This window comes from Alligator mississippiensis, chromosome 1 (assembly GCF_030867095.1).
Source record: "Alligator mississippiensis isolate rAllMis1 chromosome 1, rAllMis1, whole genome shotgun sequence".
NCBI lineage: Eukaryota > Metazoa > Chordata > Crocodylia > Alligatoridae > Alligator > Alligator mississippiensis.
Window position 1 is genome coordinate 124,203,609 of NC_081824.1, and position 19,754 is coordinate 124,223,362.

A 19,754-nucleotide genomic window follows, 5' to 3' on the forward strand; every position below is an offset into this window, starting at 1 on the left:
GCTGGGTTGGGGCAGAGAGAAGTGTCAGCAGTACAGGCAAAGCTGGAAGCTTCCCAGCCTCGATGCAGCTCCTCACTGCAAGGGCCTGATGTGAGTGCAGGCAGCAGAGCTATGTTGGTGCTGTGTAGCTTCCAGCTGTATCTATGCCATGGCCACTTTTCCCCACACCCCCTTCCTTGGCTTGCATCATGGGCACATCTTCCAGCCCACAGGGACCTATGTCAAGGTCATGAAGCTTCTAGCTGTCCCTGTGCTGCAACTGGGAGGGAGGTGAGGGGAGAGAAGCAGGGGTAGAGCAGATGCAGTTTGCAGCTTTCCAGCCTGGTTGCAGGCCCCAACCACCTGGAAGCTGAGCCTGTGTGCAGCTAGGGAGTGGGGCGGGAGCTGGGAGAAACAGCGGCAGCATAGGCACAGCTTCAAGGGCCAGATCCAGTGGCTCAGAAGGCTGAATCTGGCCCACAAGCTGTATGTTGCCAACACTACCTCAGGTAATCTAAAATTGAGCACAAAAAATTTCAGCCCAAAGGGGAAAGACTTTTAGAAAGCCAGAATCAAAACAGGAGTGAATATTAATCTTAACTATGGTGTTATAACTATGCTATTACAATATATTTCATTTAAAAGATATAGTTTCCCAAGATGAGTTTGATACCCAGTCTGCCAACTTGCAGACATAGCTGTAAATTCTGTATTGACATCTGCACCAAAATTTGATGTAAAAACCAACAAGCTAAAAGAAACTTAACACCTTCACCTGAAAACTAAAAATGAAGGGATTGGTTTTCAGATACAATAAAAGATGCCAGCCACAAGAGAAGAAGAGCCAGATGCTAAGATGACTATCTGTTAAAAGATAGAGCCAGCTGAAACATGACGTTTCAGTAAGATGTATATACTGCACTAGAAACATTGTCTAGAAAAAAATATGTAAATTAAGCCCCTTCTACACATTACAGATATGCTGTTTAATGGCGCAATTATCTTGAGACCAGCTACACATGCAACATGTCTATCATGCATAAAAAGCTCCAACTAGCTATAAAGTTAGACCACAAAAATGTGTGCTAACTTTATAGCTGGTTGCTACAAAGCTTTAATTTGCACATGTAGCAGGGACTTCCCTATGGCTGGGAGCCTTATCATCTGGCAGGGCTTCCAGCTTCAGGGGTGCACCATACCCAGTGGGGGCTGGGAGTCTTGCAACTGAGACTAGCCCCAGCAGCTGCCAACTCTGGGTCCCAGCAGCACTTCGCAGCTGCAGGGACCCAGAGTTCCATAGCTGCGGGTGCTGGGTCCTCACAGCGTGCCTTCCCAGTGCCAGGACCCAGCTGGGTCCTGGCAGCCATGGGGCGTGGCTGCCATCTCACAGCCCCAAAGGTGTGTGGACCCTTGGGGCTGGGAGATGCAGCTACAGGTTTCCCTCGATTTATGTGGGTTCTTTATATGCGAATTCGCTGTTATGCGATGACCATATTTAGACCCATAATTTGTTTTGTTAGGTAAATTCGCTCTTATGCAATCAGCATAGATGCCCCCACCCCCCCGCCAAAGCAGGTAAGTCTGTGGGGGGAGGGGAAAGGGTCATGGCCCCACTCACCCCAGCCCCAGCTGCAGCAGCCCCAGGAGCGGCCAGTGCCAGCCGTGCTCTGCCTGTCCTCCTGCTCCTGGGCTCACCCCAGCTCCTGGGTTGCACTGTGCCATGGTGCAGGCAGCTGGTATCAGCTGCTCCTGGGGATGCTCCAGCACAGGCTGGGGTGAGTGTGGACAAGTGGAGCCGTGGGTGGCACAGGGTGCAGCACTCACCCCAGCCCTGGCTGCAGCAGCCCCAGGAACTGCTGACACCAGCTGCCTGCACCAGGACACAGTGCAGCCCAGAAGCAGAGATAAGTGGGGACAGACGGAGCACAGTGCAGCCCAGTGGCTGCAGGCAGCTAGCGCCGGCCACTCCTGAGGCTGCTGCAGCCAGGACTAGGGTGAGTGCTGCTCTGTTCCCTCTGCTTTGCTGCCTTGTGCAGCCCCAGGAGCGGCACCCCTCCCCCAACCCCTTCCCTGGTCCCAGCCTCACTCCCTCCCCCACTGCCATGGGAATCTATCCCTATTTGTTACATTGTAAAGTGGGTTCGCTTTATGCAAATTCAATTTATGCACCATTCTCCGGGAATGCCTGTACAGCGTAAATCGAGAGAAACCTGTAGCGTGATCTCCCAGCCCCGGGGGTGTGTAAAACCCCAGGGTCTGGTGGAGATCACAGTTACCATGATCTTCCAGCCTCAGGGGTGCGCGAAACACCCAAGGCTGTGAGATAGCAGCAGTTGTGATCTTGCCGGTGCAGGGGAAGCTTGGGATCACACTTCCCCTATGCTAGCAGTACGCACAATGGTATCTAATGCACAACCACACAGTTGCGCCTCCTACCATGCCACATGTGCATGGCAGGAGGCGCAACTGTGTGGTTGTGCATTACATCCCAGCGCTTCTTTATTTGCATGTGTAGAGGGGCCTCATGGAACCCCTTATATGGCACCAATTTTTATGCTGATATCCTACATAGGATCGGTACTCTTTTAACTTTGATACTCAGATAAAAGTGGGTTATTTCTTTGGCTGCTGTGACATAGCACACTAATTAAGCTGTTTCTGAAATATAGAACATTGTGTCATTGTACATAAAGTACACAAGTATATGCTGTGTATTTTGCAGAGAATTAGTGTTGCGGGAAACAGGTTGACAATTACTTTTCTGTGAATAAAAGTATATCCCAATCTTCCTAGTAACTTTAATTTATTTCTGGATGCTTGTTTGATGCCAAAATTATGTTAGTATAAACTATCAATGAATTCCATTTCATATTTACAGGACTATCTGACAGTGTTGCTGAATACAAGAACAAAACAAAGCCATCTTCTGTTCTTCCATTTTGCTGCCGTCTTAAATTAGCGGTGAGCAAAGAACCACGCACATCAGAAACTGTGAAAAACACTTGCTATGTCATTTCGTGGATCCCTGGACTAACTGAGGCAACACTATCCCCTGCAATACATTTGTTAGTTCTTTGTTTTGTCTATACTTAAACTGCCTCACACCTTAAGGCTTTCAAGTGGACCCCTGGAAGCCACTACACAGTGTGGAGATTTGCTACAAAGATTTTATTGCCATTTTCCTAAGTTTTCAATTGGCGTAGGAAGAAAAGGGTGTAAATGAAACCAAACATATTGGTTCCTTTTTTTAATCACTTGTGACGGGCTGGCTGGTAGTGACTTAGCCCAGGGGTTTTGAAAGGGCAAAAGATGATTGGAGGACTTGGGATTCCCTTTCCTCATCAATCAGGCCCCAGAAACTCACCCTACATGTCCCCTGATTGGCCCTGTGGGTCACCTGGAGGGGGGCTAAAAGGGGCAGCATGACTGACTCAGGGAAGATACCAGCGAGGGGCCACAAGGGAAGGAGCTTCAAGGAGCTGGCAAGAGCTGAGCCAGTGGGGCAGAAGCAGTTGCCCCAGAAGAGCCTGAAGGAGTGGGACCCGCAGGCAGCACTGGGGTCCTCAGCAGCGCAACGTGCAGCTGGCAGAAGAGGCTCCCCGCTGGGCTCCAGGATCCCCTATGAGAGGCTGTGGCCAGCAGGAGAGGCTCCTCCGCTCCAGCAAGGTCTGAGCAGCGACCTGAGGGGTTCCCAGCTCTACTTCCAGCTCCTCCAATCAGAGGCCATGCAGCTCAACGTGAGGCTGGGGCTCCGGGAAGGTCAAGACCCCTAACTTAGAGCAGTACTAGCACTGGTGGCTGTGTGGCAGAGTTTCTGTCTACCACATGGGAGGTCTGAGTTCGAGTCCCAGCTTTGGTGATTTCGGGTGAGTGAGCCAATGAGAAATTCCTCTTGCAGTGGAAAGGGGCCATTGTGTTTTCCCCCTTTCTCCCCCTCCAGGTACCTAGGCCCTATATTCCTTGTCATTTGACATTTTGTATTTTGTGCCTTTTGTATTTCCAGTAATACCAACCAGTATTGTTTGTTCTGCTGTTTGTGTTTTACAGTTTGGTTAACCCTGTCTTTTATCAACTGGATGAATATGTCTATGATTGTAAGTGCCTAACCTTTGTTGAATCCTGCCCTTTTGGGGCATTGTAGTGTCCCCTATGCCCCCCTGGTTTATACTGGTTATGATCCCAGTATTGTTCCCTCATTAAAAGGTATATGGTTAAGTCCCCATTAGTAGTCTGGCTCTGCTCTATAGGGGGAGGAGAGTCCCTACACCTCCCACAGCGCTTGTGCACCTGCTTTGATCCCTTCAGTTGGAGAGGGGGTACCTCTTGGAGTACTGCCTGGGTTACACACACAAACAGCAACAGCAGTTAGAAGCAATTTTTTTATCATTTTTTGGCCTGCAAGAAAAAGGAGTCCTTCTCCAGAAGGCTAAAGCCCTACCACCTGCTACGTTGTGCTTTAACCACAAAGAAAAGTCTGTTTAAGTACAAAATACAGCTGTTAAAGTTCTAAATGGGCCAAATAATTGTGAGTACAAATTACCTGCATTACTCTCGCCACAGAGTCAGCCATTTCTGGATCTGGGTTAGAGATCTCTTTTAGCAAATACTCATTAGACGGTGTTATGGCTACCTTAGGCCAGGCTAAAACTCTCAGGAATCAAACATATAGCTTTTTCAGTAAATGGTCTACTACTGTGAAATTTTCTAATACTAGAGATCAGGTTGAGTTTGTGTCTTATATGTTTATCAGAAAGAGATATAAACCATATCTCTTTATGGAGGCCTCTCAGTGAAAGAAGATACAAATACCCAGTAAATTTTCTTGTTGTTATAGATCTTTCCCTTTTAAATGACCCAAAGTTTTGTGCCCAGTATAAGAAAAGAAAAGAACAGCTGATTACAATGCAGAGAGAAGAAAAGAACCACTGCTATCAACATTGTAAATAGCACTTGGCAAGAATTTTTGTAGGTGTTATCTTCTTTTGGACCAGCTGCATGGTTGGGATAGATTTAGACAAACTTCCGGGTATTATAATACCCTTCCTCTTAGGTCTCTTGGAGTAAGTAGCACTTGCAATGAAATGGGTCAAGAATAGAAAAGTTCTAGTTCCACAAGGTGTTCCAATAAAACTTTTCAAGATGAGTGGAGAAGCAGCAGTAGACATGATGCATTCAGTCTGTATGAGCAATTGGAGAGTAGTCTGATGACGAGCAAGAGCAGGGTTGAAGTCTTGAACTTCAGAAATGCAAATTTCAACAAACTCAGGTCACTAGTAGGGGAAGTGCCGTGAGACCAGGGACTGAAAGGTGTGCACAAAGAGTGGTCATTCTTTAAGGACACAATCCTTGAAGCACAAAGGAAGTCCATTCCCACATGGAGAAAAGGTAGCAAAAGGCCTGGGCAGGGAAATCACAGTCCTCTTAAAAGAGAAGAATGAGATGTACAAACAATGGAAGCTGGAGACAGGCCCCAAGGAGAACTATACAACAATGACCCACACTTGTAGGGAACAAATTAGAAAGGCCAAGGTGGTGACTGAACTTAGATTAGCAATGGGAATCAAGGACAACAAGAAGTCGTTCTTTAGGTATGTAGGGAATAGGAGGAAAACAGATGGGAGCATGAAGCCATTGCTCAACAACTCAGGACAGCTAGTTACCGACACTCAGGAGAAAACTGAACTCCTGAATGACTACTTTGCCTCAGTATTTCACTGGGCCAAGGGGAAAATCATGCCAGATAGGGTACAGAATGAGCAGAGCAGGAATTACTGCCTTCCTACTGTTGCCGTAGAAATGGGATGTGATCAATTAAAGACGTTAAACATAAATGTCAGCAGGACCGGATAAACTCCATCCAAGAGTGCTAAAGGAGCAGCCAAAATCATTGCAAAGCCCCTGGCAAAACTGTTCCAAAACTTGTGTTGCTCCGGAGAGGTCCCTGAGGACAGGAAGAGGGCCAATGTTATGCTCATCTTCAAGAAGGGAAGGAGGGAGGACCCAGGTAACTATAGGCCAGTTAGCCTAACTTCTATCCCAGGGAAAATCCTGGAAAAAGTCATTAAGGAGTCTATGTGTGATAGGCTTGCAGAAGGTAGGATTCTGAACGACAGCCAGCATGGCTTCAGCGTGGTCAGGTCTTATCTTACCTGCATCAGCTAAAGACAAAGTGCACCATGATTAGGCATTCCAGTGACTCTTGTGCCACCTCCCAAAGCCACGTGCAGCAGGACACAGGCTGTGGAGGTCCATTAGTACTCCTTCCTGTTGTAGGCAGAAGCATAACATTTTGGTGCATCTGTTTCTCTCTTCAGGAAACCATATCTGTCTGTGTGCACATACGGACTGCCAGGAAAAGAGGCTTTTCTAAAAACACACAGGCCGCATCCAGTCAAGCACAGCCATGTGGTATGTGGCACCACAGACATGTCTGCAGCACTACATACAGCATGTTCAGCTGTTCTCCGTGCTGCAAGGGAGCAGCATCGCAGGGTTTTTTGACCCCTGGAGGAGTAAAAAAAACCCATGCAAAAAAAAAAAAAAAAAGCTCCAGCTTAAAATCGAAGTCTGGCCAGCCAGAACCACACTCCAAGCTGCTGGCCGGGCTTCAAGCAGCAGGATTGCCACTGCTGCAGCCCCAGGAGACCCTCAGGACTCCAGATAAGGCTGCTGGGGCCAACCCAGTGCTAGCTCCAGCCTCCTCTACCCCACCTGGGATAACCCGCTATGCGCCAGAGGGTGCCTGGCACAGGCATTTCCCAGGGACAACCAGCAGCAACACAAGATTTGTCCCTGGGGAACCAAACGTCTGCGCTCATGTGGATGAGGCCACAGAGTTTTCAAAGCACTTGATTTTAGGCAGTAGAGCTCAATAATCATAGCTGTCACTGAAACTGTTGGGTTGTTCAGTATTGTGAGACTGTTGCTAGAGGACTGCTTCCACTAACAGACATAATCAGTCTCCACTATGGAATAGTGTCAGAAGCTGTGTGAGAAGCTATTGTCACCTGGAAGCAGAAGTGGATCCAGGATTTTACAAAAGGGGGTGCAGGCACAGAAACTAGCTCTTCAGGGGTGGTTGCACCCTACTTCCAGCCTTCTCCCTCCTCCCCTCCACCTGGACAGGTAGATTGTGCTCTCCTCCCTGCTTAGAGGCACTTCCCCTCCCCTCAGCTTCCCCATCACCTCACCTCCCACTGTCCCAGGGGTGAGAGAAGTTTTAGCCAGGCTTCACTGGGGCCAGGCTCATCCCAGGACAGCAGCAGTGGGCAAACGGGTGGGTTCTCCCTGCTTGCAAATGCTCCTGAGCTGGCTGGGAACACCTGGAATAAGTCCAGACAGTCAAACAACCCAAGGCTGAATTAATTCAGTCTTTGCAGGTTAATCTAAACTGCAGAGATTAACCAATTAACAAATAAACACACATTCACTTTTGATTCAGGAAATGCAACCATATGCCTGTAGTGGCTCAAGCCAGAAGCCAAGGGGTGCTATAGCATTCTGCTAGCCACTACCCAAAGGGAGGGAACAGAGGAAGCTTTTCAAAGACCTTTCCTCCCTCCCTGCTGGAGGAGAGCTGGCAGGGCCAGGTCCCAGCCCATGCTCTGCCTGAGTGGGTATCCCACCCCATACTGGTGAACAAGTTAAGAGGCTGTGACGTGGATGACTACGCAGTCCGGTGGGTGGCAAATTGGCTAGAGGGTCGCACCCAGAGAGTCGTGGTGGATGGGTTGGTCTCGACCTGGAAGGGTGTGGGCAGTGGGGTCCCGCAGGGCTCGGTCCTTGGACCGATACTCTTTAATGTCTTCATCAGTGACTTGGACGAGGGAGTGAAATGTACTCTGTCCAAGTCTGCAGATGACACAAAGCTATGGGGAGATGTGGACACGCCGGAGGGCAGGGAACAGCTGCAGGCAGACCTGGATAGGTTGGACAAGTGGGCAGAAAACAACAGAATGCAGTTCAACAAGGAGAAATGCAAAGTGCTGCACCTAGGGAGGAAAAATGTCCAGCACACCTTCAGTCTAGGGAATGACCTGCTGGGTGGCACAGAGGTGGAAAGGGATCTTGGAGTCCTAGTGGACTCCAAGATGAACATGAGTCGGCAGTGTGACGAAGCTATCAAAAAAGCCAATGGCACTTTATCGTGCATCAGCAGATGCATGATGAATAGGTCCAAGGAGGTGATACTTCCCCTCTATCGGGCACTGGTCAGACCGCAGTTGGAGTACTGCGTGCAATTCTGGGCACCACACTTCAAGAAGGATGCGGATAACCTGGAGAGGGTCCAGAGAAGGGCAACTCGTATGGTCAAGGGCCTGCAGACCAAGCCCTACGAGGAGAGATTAGAGAAACTGGATCTTTTCAGCCTCCGCAAGAGAAAGTTGAGAGGTGACCTTGTGGCTGCCTATAAGTTCATCGCGGGGGCACAGAAGGGAATTGGTGAGTACTTATTCACCAAGGTGCCCCCGGGGGTTACAAGAAACAATGGCCACAAGCTAGCAGAGAGCAGATTTAGATTGGACATTAGGAAGAACTTCTTCACAGTTCGAGTGGCCAAGGTCTGGAACGGGCTCCCAAGGGAGGTGGTGCTCTCCCCTACCCTGGGGGTCTTCAAGAGGAGGTTAGATGAGTATCTAGCTGGGGTCATCTAGACCCAGCACTCTTTCCTGCTTATGCAGGGGGTCGGACTTGATGATCTATTGAGGTCCCTTCCGACCCTAACATCTATGAATCTATGAATCTAGGGGGCAAAGGTAGTCACATTGAATTCATAAAAGCTTGAACAAGAATAGTTCTATATCTGAAAAACTATATACTGAAACCTATAAACAGTAACACAGAATAAGAGGTGTGTTTGCTTACTCTTCCTGCTGCCCCTGAGGTTTCTGGGATTTGCAGTCCAGAATTACAGCAGTAGGACTCTCCAGGGTTGCTTGTCATTTGCTCTTCCTGCTTCCAGGTGCCTCTGGGATTTGTAGTCCACTATTGCAACTAGCAGGAAGTAACCCCGCAGGGCAGGCCCATACTCAGGGCAAGGGCAGTTTGACCCCCTTCCCTGGCCCTAGACCCCAGCCAGGGTTTGCCTGGGGGGGCAGTGAGCAAGCCAGTGATGCAGGTAAGCCAACCAGCCCTCACGGCTCCAGCTAGGGAACAGAGGGGTGGGGCCAGCCCTGTTCTCTGGAGCAGACAGCACAGCCCAGGCCAGGGCTGGAAAGCATGCTGGGGTGCTGAAGGACTTTGATTTAACTTAAACCAGGGAAGGGTCTGGGACAGAAGTTCCATAAACTGGTTTGATCCAAATCAGTTAAAGTCTCATATTACATTCAACCAGGTTCATCTTAAAGCCAGTTTCAGCCATTTTGAAATTGGTTTATGTGCACTTAATTTCTGCCTGTTCTAGGTTTAAACCAGTTTCTGATCACTTAAACCAGTTTATGTGTAACTTCTGTCCCTAGCCCTGGAGGGACAGGCAAAGTGGAGGAACCATCCACTTGCCACTGCTGTCACTGTCCTAGACTGATCCCAGTTCCCACGCAACCCAGCTGGAGCAGGACAGGAGCTCTCCTTAGCCCTCGGCAGTGGGGACAGTGGCACTGGCAGGTGAGGAAGGGCAGAAAGGGAGCGAAGGGGCCAGGGAGGAGGAGAAGACGGGACTCTGAGCATGGAAGGGAAAAGGGGGGGGGGGGGGGGCGTGTCTTATATTCTTCAGGAACTTGAAGTCCCCAGCTACTGTTCCTTTCATGCATTCAAAAAAGCTGCACCTCCTCTTGATCCACCCCTGCTTGGAAAGGTGGTGGGATTATTCTGTCAACCAAAAGCTTGGGTTCTGCCGGCTAACAATTTATACTCAGGCAGATTCAAGTCTACATCAAAAGAAGTTATGTGAGCAAAGCTTTCCCTTGTAAACAAGGTTTTAGGCTTCTAAATTTTGTCCGCTTGTCTTCTCAGCCATTTGGAGAGTATAGTCTTCTGCTTTTGCAGTAGTAGTTACACTAACTCCGTCTGTTGCCTAGAAATATTATTCAATGGCAGCCTCCTTTCAGTAAATTCATTCCAACTCTGTTTTAAGACAGGAAATACTGCTATAGCTAGAGAAGGAAATTGTCATGCTAATAGCTAGAGAAGGAAATTGTCATGCTAATATGTGCATGCCATTTTACCAGTCAGCTTTACAGCCTGATTTGCTTAAAAGTTTACAGACCCCTAGTAAACAGTTTTTTTAGATCTTCTTTTTCCACTGACTTCAATTGTCCACTACAGTCCTTTGAGACTTCAACACCATTTGCTCACATTTATGACAGAATAACTTATGAGCACATCGAACACAGAATCAAAGCATTCCTTTTAGAATGTCCAGCTGTAGTGAAGTAATCTCTAAATAGGCTTCTATGACAAAATGTCGTCCAGATGAGTTGCATTTAAACCTTTTTGCATTGTTCCGGAGGTAAAAAGGCTAGAAACAACTGTTAGAAGTAACCAATAAACAACAACAACAAAAAATCAGGAACTATAGGTGTCCAAGCTACAAGTTTAAGATTTGCATAACAAACAACAGAATAAATAGTTCTGTTCTATTACCATCATTTGGCTTTTACATGGTAGCTTTTACACTTTTGTACTAGCTAAAGAAAAACATCCTTTAACATTTTCTGTCTAACATACACTGCAAAATTGCACTATGCAAATCTTGTTTCTCTTTATGTAAGAGTACGTGAGGTTTTCTTGCTTTGTGTTTTGTTCTGAAGAGCTCACTGTTGGAAAGCTTGAAAAGCTTGTTTCAGAATATAATTTCTTTGGCAGAAATTCGAAGTGCTTAATTAGTGAACACTTAATCCCAAGTAATTTTCCTATTATCTTGGACCATAGCTACACATTTCCGCTGAAGAAAATATGCTTGTCAAAGAACCTTCCATGTCCTAAAATCTGTGTGCACAGTGCTTTTGTAAAGGATCTGAGGCTCTTAATTGATTAATAGCCTGTTAAATTCATATTGTAGTAAAATAGTGCTCCAATTATAATTGCAGAATTGAAAAGCCAAGAATTTTGTTCAAAGGCTTTTAATTAGTTTATAACTTTTGGTCATGCTAAAATGTCTTCTAAATACTCAATTCTACTGTTTACCTACAGTAACTGGTTTCGTGTATAACAGGAAATGGATAAACAGTCTTTCAATTTCTCCTTGAAAAAAATTCTTTCATGCATGCCTATTTTTCTATTTTGTAAAGATAAAACCGTACATTACTTGAGAATTACAGTTGCAGACAGAAACACTCAAAAGTGAAGAAATATCAAAATGAACATGCAATCTTAACTCTGCCTGCTTCTGCAAAGGCACTAGGCTACAATGCTTAATATGCACCACATAGTGTATTATTAAAGAAACTTGTGTTGTGCAATATTTTCTATAACTTAGATCTTGAAATAAACATCAGAAGAAAGAGTTTTAGTTTTCAGCACTTAAAGATCAAATGCCTCTCCATAAATTTCACATAGTTAATGCAAACTCCACAAGCTGGAACTAGACACTCATAGAAGGTCATTCTCCCACATCCCTGACAGGCTTTTTGCCAATTCTTTGCACACATTAGGAGCAGAATAGCACAACAACTTTCCTCAAGGAGTTCTTGAATACAGCTCGAGTAGGTTTTCTTTAAGTATGCAGGAATGGCTGATCTCTTCTAAAGCCCACTGAAAATGGGTCTTCCAGATGTAATATATAGGGAGGGGTTTTTCTCTGACATGCTGTAGGAGCTTAAGCGCTGGGGGAAAAGGCAAGGAACCAACCTTCAGTATTGTAGTTCCAAAGGCACACTGAAGTGGGGTTTCCTCCTTTGCACTTTTGGAGGTGTTGAGAAGGAAGCCATTGCCCTATATTCCTAGGTTTAAAGAATAAAGTGTAATTAAATGTACATGGAGGAGTGTACGCACACAATTGACCTGTACATATCTCTAGGCAGCCTGCCATACACTTCTGGGGGAATTCTTAAAGGACGTGGGAGGGAATGTTTCTGTCATAAACTTAGGAGTTTGGCAGCTCAAGGTCTGCAGTGGCACCCTTTTCTTCCATCTATGTTCCTTACATCGGGAGCAACTATGTTTATGGAAACCAAGCACAACCAGAGGAAAACTGGTTTTCTTATTGTTTTTCAGTAGCCAGAATGAGAGCTGAGATCTGACCCAGCTGAGTCCAGGAGGAAATCAGAACAATCCATCAACTAAAGGGACAACACTTAAATCACGTTACTAGCATATTTATATCCTACTAAGGGTTTTACTGTCTTAAAAATTATCTTAAAATTCCATTTTATTATTTCTGTTCTATGTCCAGGATGAATTTTGGAAAACAGAACCATCATATACTAGAAAACAATGGGATCACTTTCACTATTGCTGAAGGGGAGTTTAATTTTCAGGTTCTTCTTATGACTCTATGTATATTTCATACACTACAAGGGAATGACATCTTACAGGAACTAATGGACAGACTGAAAACAGTTGCTGTCTTTTAAACAGAACCTTTTTATAATATTTAAATCTGGGGACAAATTGAAGCTAACAATATCCCTTTACAATATGTAAAATAAATTTGAATTTTCATGAGGTGTTTGCTGACTTTATGGAAAATAGCTATATTGTTAAGAAGCTGTATTTTCAGACTGCTTTGAAAGTCTTATATATCCTTAGTGACAGAAATATATCAGATTTCAAAATAATAGCCTAACCTCCCTACAGAAGACATTTAATAAGCCACTGTTAATCAAAACACTTTCAAGCTTCTTTTATGTAAACTTTTCCTGTGATTTGTTTTACAAATACTTTTTTCAGTTCAACATAGCATAATTTCACAGTTTCTCATTTCATGTACATACACAAAAGATAAGGAAGTACAACTGAGCATGCATCGGTGATGATAATACAAAGTAAACGCATTCAGTTCTCCATCTCTCTCTCTCTCCCATTCACTTATGTACAAAGCTTGGAATGTTGAAATCAACATAAGGGTAAAATTAACTGATCTTTCTTTTTACTGACATTTTGAGAAATTAAAGTATCAAATATTAGCAAATGTGTTTGTATGTGGGTATGGATCACAGTTTAACTTCATTCTGCTGCTATCAAACTAACAAGTTTGTCTAAGTTCTCAATGTTTTTTATTCTGCTGAAAAAATGAACTGAAATCGAAGCTCTGGTTATTTAAAGGTTAATTAAAAATCATCCTTTTCTGAAGGCTAAAATTCATGAGCTGCATTTATGGTTGTCTGCAGTATTTTTTTGGTTGCTATCAATAGTTTATATGCATAACAAGTACAAATCAAATGAAGTCACTTCCTGCAGTCTACATTAATAGTTTCTAATCTGTCTGAACAAAGATAGGTTCCTCATGGCTGAAAGTTGAAGCCACTGCAAACAATCACACTGAAAATTAGAGTTTAATTTTTCAGCTTTTCTTCTTCCTTCCTACACTGGTTCACCATCAAGTCACGCAAAATTATTTCCAGAAAGAGTGAAGGAAGTAGCAACAGATTCACAAAAAATGACTTGCTATTTTTGTTTAAAAACAGTCTATAGTATCTTAGCTGGTCTCAGCCACTATACCCTCCTCTTTTGGGAAGTTCTTGGTAGGCTAATCAATTTTACTGTCATATCCCCTCATGAATTACAAAAACTGCTCAAGGCAGACAAGGTTCTTCTGGTAAATGTGATATATTTTATTAGACCAACTAAATAGTTGGAAAAATTGTTCTTTGCAAGTTTTCAGGCACAAACACCCTTCTTCAGGCATAGGGGGAGTCTGCTGTTGTTTTGTGTTCTCCTGGATGGAATAGAAGTCAATATGCAGATCTGTGAAAATGCAAGTGCCTGGCAGTGAGGATTAGAGGCTGTGGGAGACAATATGTGTGAGACAGGTGTGGGGAGGGAAGGAAGACTGTTGACCTGGTGACAGAATGTAGCTGGCAAAATGTAGAGAGGTTACCTGGGGTTATCAAATGGTAGACAGGTTATAATGTGCCATAAATCCCATGTCTATATTTAGTCCTTTTTTTTTTTTGTGGTCAGTGCATTTATGAAGTGAAGTTCCTAGGCTCATCTATGAAAGGTGTTTTGTAAATTCTCTTTGAGGATTAAAACTGAGAGATTGGAGAGAGAACAGTTGCCCTGCGAGAAGTGTGCACCCGCAGGTAATTGGGTATTTTTGTCTTTGATAGATTTCTGGTGTGCATTCATTCTGGTATGCAAGTGTTGTTTGGTTTGAGATGTATTACACTGGAGAGGTGCAGGTATGAGATCCAGGAAGTGATGGTTCTGTTGTGGGGTGTAGTTATTGTGGGAGTGGTGGACATATGTTGATAGGTTGGTCTAATAAAGTTGGTCTTCTGTTAGCTGGTCTAAAAGATTACCCTAAGAACCTTGCCTGCTTATATCCTTAGACCAACATAGCTACAAGCAACGCCGCCAAAATAATGGAAGATACCAAATGTTGCTGTTTGAAATGGAAACTTCACAACATGAAGAAGAAAGAAGCCAAACTCAACAGCAGCATACATTTTTTATATCCCCAGTTAACCTCTCTACATTTTGCCAGATACATTCTGTTACCAAATCAATATTCCCCCCCCACCTACCTGTCTCACACCTATCATCTTCCATGGCCTCTTATCCTCACTGCCAGGCACTTGCATTTTCAAAGACCTGCATTTTGCATATTGGCTTCTATTCCATCCAGGAGAACACAACACAACAGCAGACTCTCCCTTTGCTTGAAGAAGGGTGTTTGTGCCCAAAAACTTGCACAGAATAATTTTTTCCAACTATTTAGTTGGTCTAATAAAAGATATAACATTTACCCAAAGAACCTTGCCTGCCTATGTCCTTAGACTAACATGGCTACAACCAACACCCCACAAAAACTGCTAAATAATTTCAATAGAATGCTCTATAGAATGCTGGCATTTCCTGCTTTGTCCCTGTCAAAGATGTACATGGAAGGGGATATGCATACACAACAGAGGGGTCACTAAGAATTTTTGCCCCCTACGCAGAGATGCCAGAAAGCAGGGCAGTAGTGTGCCAAGCAATGGGCAGCCAGGGAGAGAAGAGTACTGAGCACTAGGGAGGGGGAAGGTGGTGACTACTGAGTCTTATAGCATATGGGCTCTTGTTCCCACTGCACCCATAATGCAGATTCCCTTGACCAGGCCCCAACCCAGCTCCTGGTGGGGGTAAGGGGAAGGTGAGGAAGGGGACATAGCCCAGCCCTGCAGTGATGGGAACAGGGTCTGATGCAGCCCCACCCAGCCCTGCAGAGGGAAGGGAGCTTGACCCAGCACTGTGTGGGGGGGGAAGAGGGCTTGATGTAGTCCCAACTTGGCCCTATAGGAGGAAGGGGGCATAGCCTGATTCCAACCCACCATGGGACTTGGGGTTTGGGAATTTGGCAGCAGGGGATGATGGCTGTATAAATGGCCACTGCTCCCCTAACACCACATTTCTGCACCTGGGGTGCTTCCTGAGCCAGATGTCATGGCTCTGTAGACTGCACCTGACACAAGGTTAAGCACCCCAGCTCTAAGTTATAATAGTAGCTCATTTTTTGCTTGCTGCTCATAATAGTAGCAAGTTATTACTACCTGATACCTAATGGTCTAAATACAAAGTTAAGTTGATGGACACACATCATTTCTTAGTACATACTATATTTTTTTAAATGGCCAAGTATCCCTCTAGATCAGTGGTTTTCAAACTTTTTTCATTTGAGGGTCCCTAAAAAGTTTCAAGTGGAGGTTCAGATGCCATTGGAAATTTCGAATAGAGGTGCGGACCCCTTTGTATTGTAAGTATGGGTATTTGCATACATTTGATTGACCATAGTCATCTTTCATGGTCTGCTGACCCCCCATGACCTGTGAACCACTGGCAGGCCCACCAGAGAGGTTACACTGGATGCACAGAGTGTAAATTCTCCCCTCACTTGCTAAATCTGGCTCAGTAAATTAGCATGAAGTGAGAAGCACCTATATTTACTCTGTAGCTAATGAACTTCAGCCGCCAGGATAGGGACAGACATTACACGTAAACTGACTTAACCCTGTAACAGAACAGAAGTTCAGTGCACATAAACCAGTTTCAAAATGGCTGAAACTGGTTTAAGATAAACCTGATTGAATGTAGTATTAGACTGAACTGTTTTGGGTCAAACCTGTTTATGCAATGTGTCCCCCAGGCCCCTTCCTGTTTTAAGTTAAACCAAAGTCCCCCAGCGTCCCAGATGCTTTGCAGCCCTGGGCTGTGCTATCTGCTCCAGAGAACAGGGCTGGCCCCACCCCTTGGCTCCCTAGCCAGAGCTCTGTGGGAGACTGCAGGCAAAGCTGCATCTGCCTGGCTTCCCCCTGCTCCACCCTACCTTCACTGCTCAAGTGGGGATTTCCCCCTCCCTCCCATCTCCCACTGCATAGACCCAACCACACAGACCCTATGCATGTGGTATACTAGTTAATGCTGAGAAGAAGTATCTGTGTGTGTATGTGTCTCCAGTTTCACTGGGACAGGCAGACAGAACAGTGTACACTTAGGGCTTTTTGGAGCTACTCAACAGGTCATCTGGTAATATCCCTCTGCTCCTCCCTTGGGAAAAGCTGTTTAAGAAGTGCTTGAACTAATGAGAGAGGCTTTTTTTTTGTTGATGGGCCAATTAACGTTGTGTTATCAGCTGCCTGCTGGCTCCCTTGCCTGTCAGGTTTGCAGACAGCATGAAGAAGCAGGAAGAGAGAGATAAGAAAGCTTAGTATCATCAATAGATGTATGCACTGCACACCTCCCTTTGCCTCAGAGTTCTAGCTTGGGGCTGGGGTCTAGTAACACTCCCACCCCTTGAGCAGCAAGCAGGGAAAAGCCTGGGAATGTACAGGCAGGGTGTGGATTTACACCCCTCCCTAATCAGAGCGTCCTGCTGGGACCTGGCCATGACCCACCTCAGCTCAGCATTGTGCAAGGGAAGGAAGGGCTGCTTTAGCACCACCCAGCTTCTAGCCTGAGCCACTGCAGGCATGTGCCTGCATTTCTTCAGTCCAGAGGGAATGTCTGTGCAATTGCAAACTGATTCAATCTAGGCAAGTTAGACTAACCTGGAAAGATTGAATCAATTCAGGCTCAGGCTTTTTGAATGTCTATCCCCCACATCAAGGGGAAGAAAGAGATTCGGGGCTCCTGAGGCAAATCTTGGAGACCAAAAAAGCTAAAGAGGCGGTAGTCATGGGGGACCTAAACTACCCGGACATCTGCTGGGAGTCACAGACAGCAAAGTCCCACCGCTCACGCAGGTTTCTAACCTGTGTACAGGACCTCCACCTGACTCAGGAGGTACACGGTCCCACTAGGGGGAATGCCATACTGGATCTGGTATTGGCAACGGGAGATGACATGGTAGCGGACCTCCAGATCGGTAGCCATCTGGGGGACAGTGATCACCTAATAATAGAATTCACCATAAGACGGCGAGTGGGTAAGGTAACTAGTAGGGTGAAAGTGCTAGACTTTAGGAAAGCTGATTTCAATGAACTCAGGCAATTAGTCAAGGACGCACTGCAGAGTAGGAGTTTTGAAGAGATGGAAGCCCACGAAGGGTGGCTGTGCCTTAAGGAAACGATCCTTCGGGCACAATGCAAGACGATCCCCGAGCGAGGCAAAAGAGGGAAAGGGGCCAGGAGGCTTCCCTGGCTGACCAGAGAAATCCAGAGCAGCCTAAGGGACAAAAGGGGAGCACATAAAAAGTGGAAACAGGGAGAGATCACCAAAGATGAATATACCTCCTCTGCTTGTGCTTGTAGGGAGGCAGTTAGACGGGCCAAAGCTACCATGGAGCTGAGGATGGCAACCCAAGTAAAGGACAACAAGAAATTGTTTTTTAGATATATAGGGAGTAAAAGGAAGGCCCAGGGAGGAATAGGACCGCTGCTAAATGGGCAGAAACAATTGGTGACAGACAAGGGGGACAAGGCTGAACTCCTCAACGAGTTCTTTGCCTCAGTGTTCCTAAGTGAGGGGCACGACAAGTCTCTCACTGGGGTTGTAGAGAGGCAGCAGCAAGGCGCCAGACTTCCATGCATAGACCCTGAAATGGTGCAGAGTCATTTGGAAGAACTGGATGCCTTTAAGTCGACAGGCCCAGATGAGCTCCATCCGAGGGTGCTGAAGGCACTGGCCAACATCATTGCAGAGCCACTGGCGGGAATATTTGAAAGCTCATGGCGCACGGGCCAAGTCCCGGAGGACTGGAAAAGGGCCAACGTGGTCCCCATTTTCAAAAAGGGGAGGAAGGAGGACCCGGGCAACTATAGACCTGTCAGTCTCACCTCCATCCTTGGCAAAGTCTTTGAAAAAATTATCAAGGCTCACATTTGTGAGAGCCCGGCAGGACAAATTATGCCGAGGGGAAATCAGCACGGGTTCGTGGCAAGCAGATCATGCCTGACCAATCTAGTTTCTTTTTATGACCAGGTTACAAAATGCCTGGACACAGGAGGAGGGGTGGATGTCGTATACTTAGACTTCAGGAAGGCCTTCAATACGGTATCCCACCCCATACTGGTGAACAAGTTAAGAGGCTGTGACTTGGATGACTACACAGTCTGGTGGGTGGCGAATTGGCTGGAGGGTCGCACCCAGAGAGTCGTGGTGGATGGGTTGGTCTCGACCTGGAAGGGTGTGGGCAGTGGGGTCCCACAGGGCTCGGTCCTTGGACCGATACTCTTTAATGTCTTCATCAGTGACTTGGACGAGGGAGTGAAATGTACTCTGTCCAAGTCTGCAGATGACACAAAGCTATGGGGAGATGTGGACACGCCGGAGGGCAGGGAACAGCTGCAAGCAGACATGGACAAGTTGGACAAGTGGGCAGAAAACAACAGGATGCAGTTCAACAAGGAGAAATGCAAAGTGCTGCACCTAGGGAGGAAGAATGTCCAGCACACCTACAGCCTAGGGAATGACCTGCTGGGTAGCACGGAAGTGGAAAGGGATCTTGGAGTCCTAGTGGACTCCAAGATGAACATGAGTCGGCAGTGTGACGAAGCCATCAAAAAAGCCAATGGCACTTTATCGTGCATCAGCAGATGCATGACGAATAGGTCCAAGGAGGTGATACTTCCCCTCTATCGGGCGCTGGTCAGACCGCAGTTGGAGTACTGCGTGCAATTCTGGGCGCCGCAATTCAAGAAGGATGCGGATAACCTGGAGAGAGTCCAGAGAAGGGCCACTCGTATGGTTAAGGGCCTGCAGACCAAGCCCTACGAGGAGAGACTAGAGAAACTGGATCTTTTCAGCCTCCGCAAGAGAAGGTTGAGAGGCGACCTTGTGGCTGCCTTTAAGTTCATCACGGGGGCACAGAAGGGAATTGGTGAGTATTTATTCACCAAGGCGCCCCCGGGGGTTACAAGAAATAATGGCCACAAGCTAGCAGAGAGCAGATTTAGACTGGACATTAGGAAGAACTTCTTCACAGTTCGAGTGGCCAAGGTCTGGAACAGGCTCCCAAGGGAGGTGGTGCTCTCCCCTACCCTGGGGGTCTTCAAGAGGAGGTTAGATGAGCATCTAGCTGGGGTCGTCCAGACCCAGCACTCTTTCCTGCTTATGCAGGGGGTCGGACTCGATGATCTATTGAGGTCCCTTCCGACCCTAACATCTATGAATCTATGAATCCCTAGCCCCAGAGTTAAAAGTCTGGCACTGTACTCACTCAATTGAAAACTTGGAATGTTGTTTTTTATGACTTACTG

The 19,754-nt window shown here is 46.2% G+C and overlaps 1 protein-coding gene across 4 annotated transcripts in view; it reads right to left on the reverse strand.

The window, feature by feature from the left end:
- PLAGL1 (PLAG1 like zinc finger 1) overlaps positions 1-19,754 on the reverse strand; it is an 88,226-nt gene that overhangs the window by 33,536 nt on the left and 34,936 nt on the right. Inside the window, exon 3 of one of the 4 annotated variants that reach the window (XM_019488378.2) lies at positions 11,767-11,858. The exons of 2 other annotated variants lie outside the window; for them this stretch is intronic. In XM_019488378.2, the coding sequence (XP_019343923.1) occupies positions 11,767-11,858 (92 nt within the window). Of the gene's footprint in view, positions 1-11,766; positions 11,859-19,754 lie in introns of those variants that run through there. One more of the 4 variants, XM_019488382.2, reaches the window with a different exon arrangement.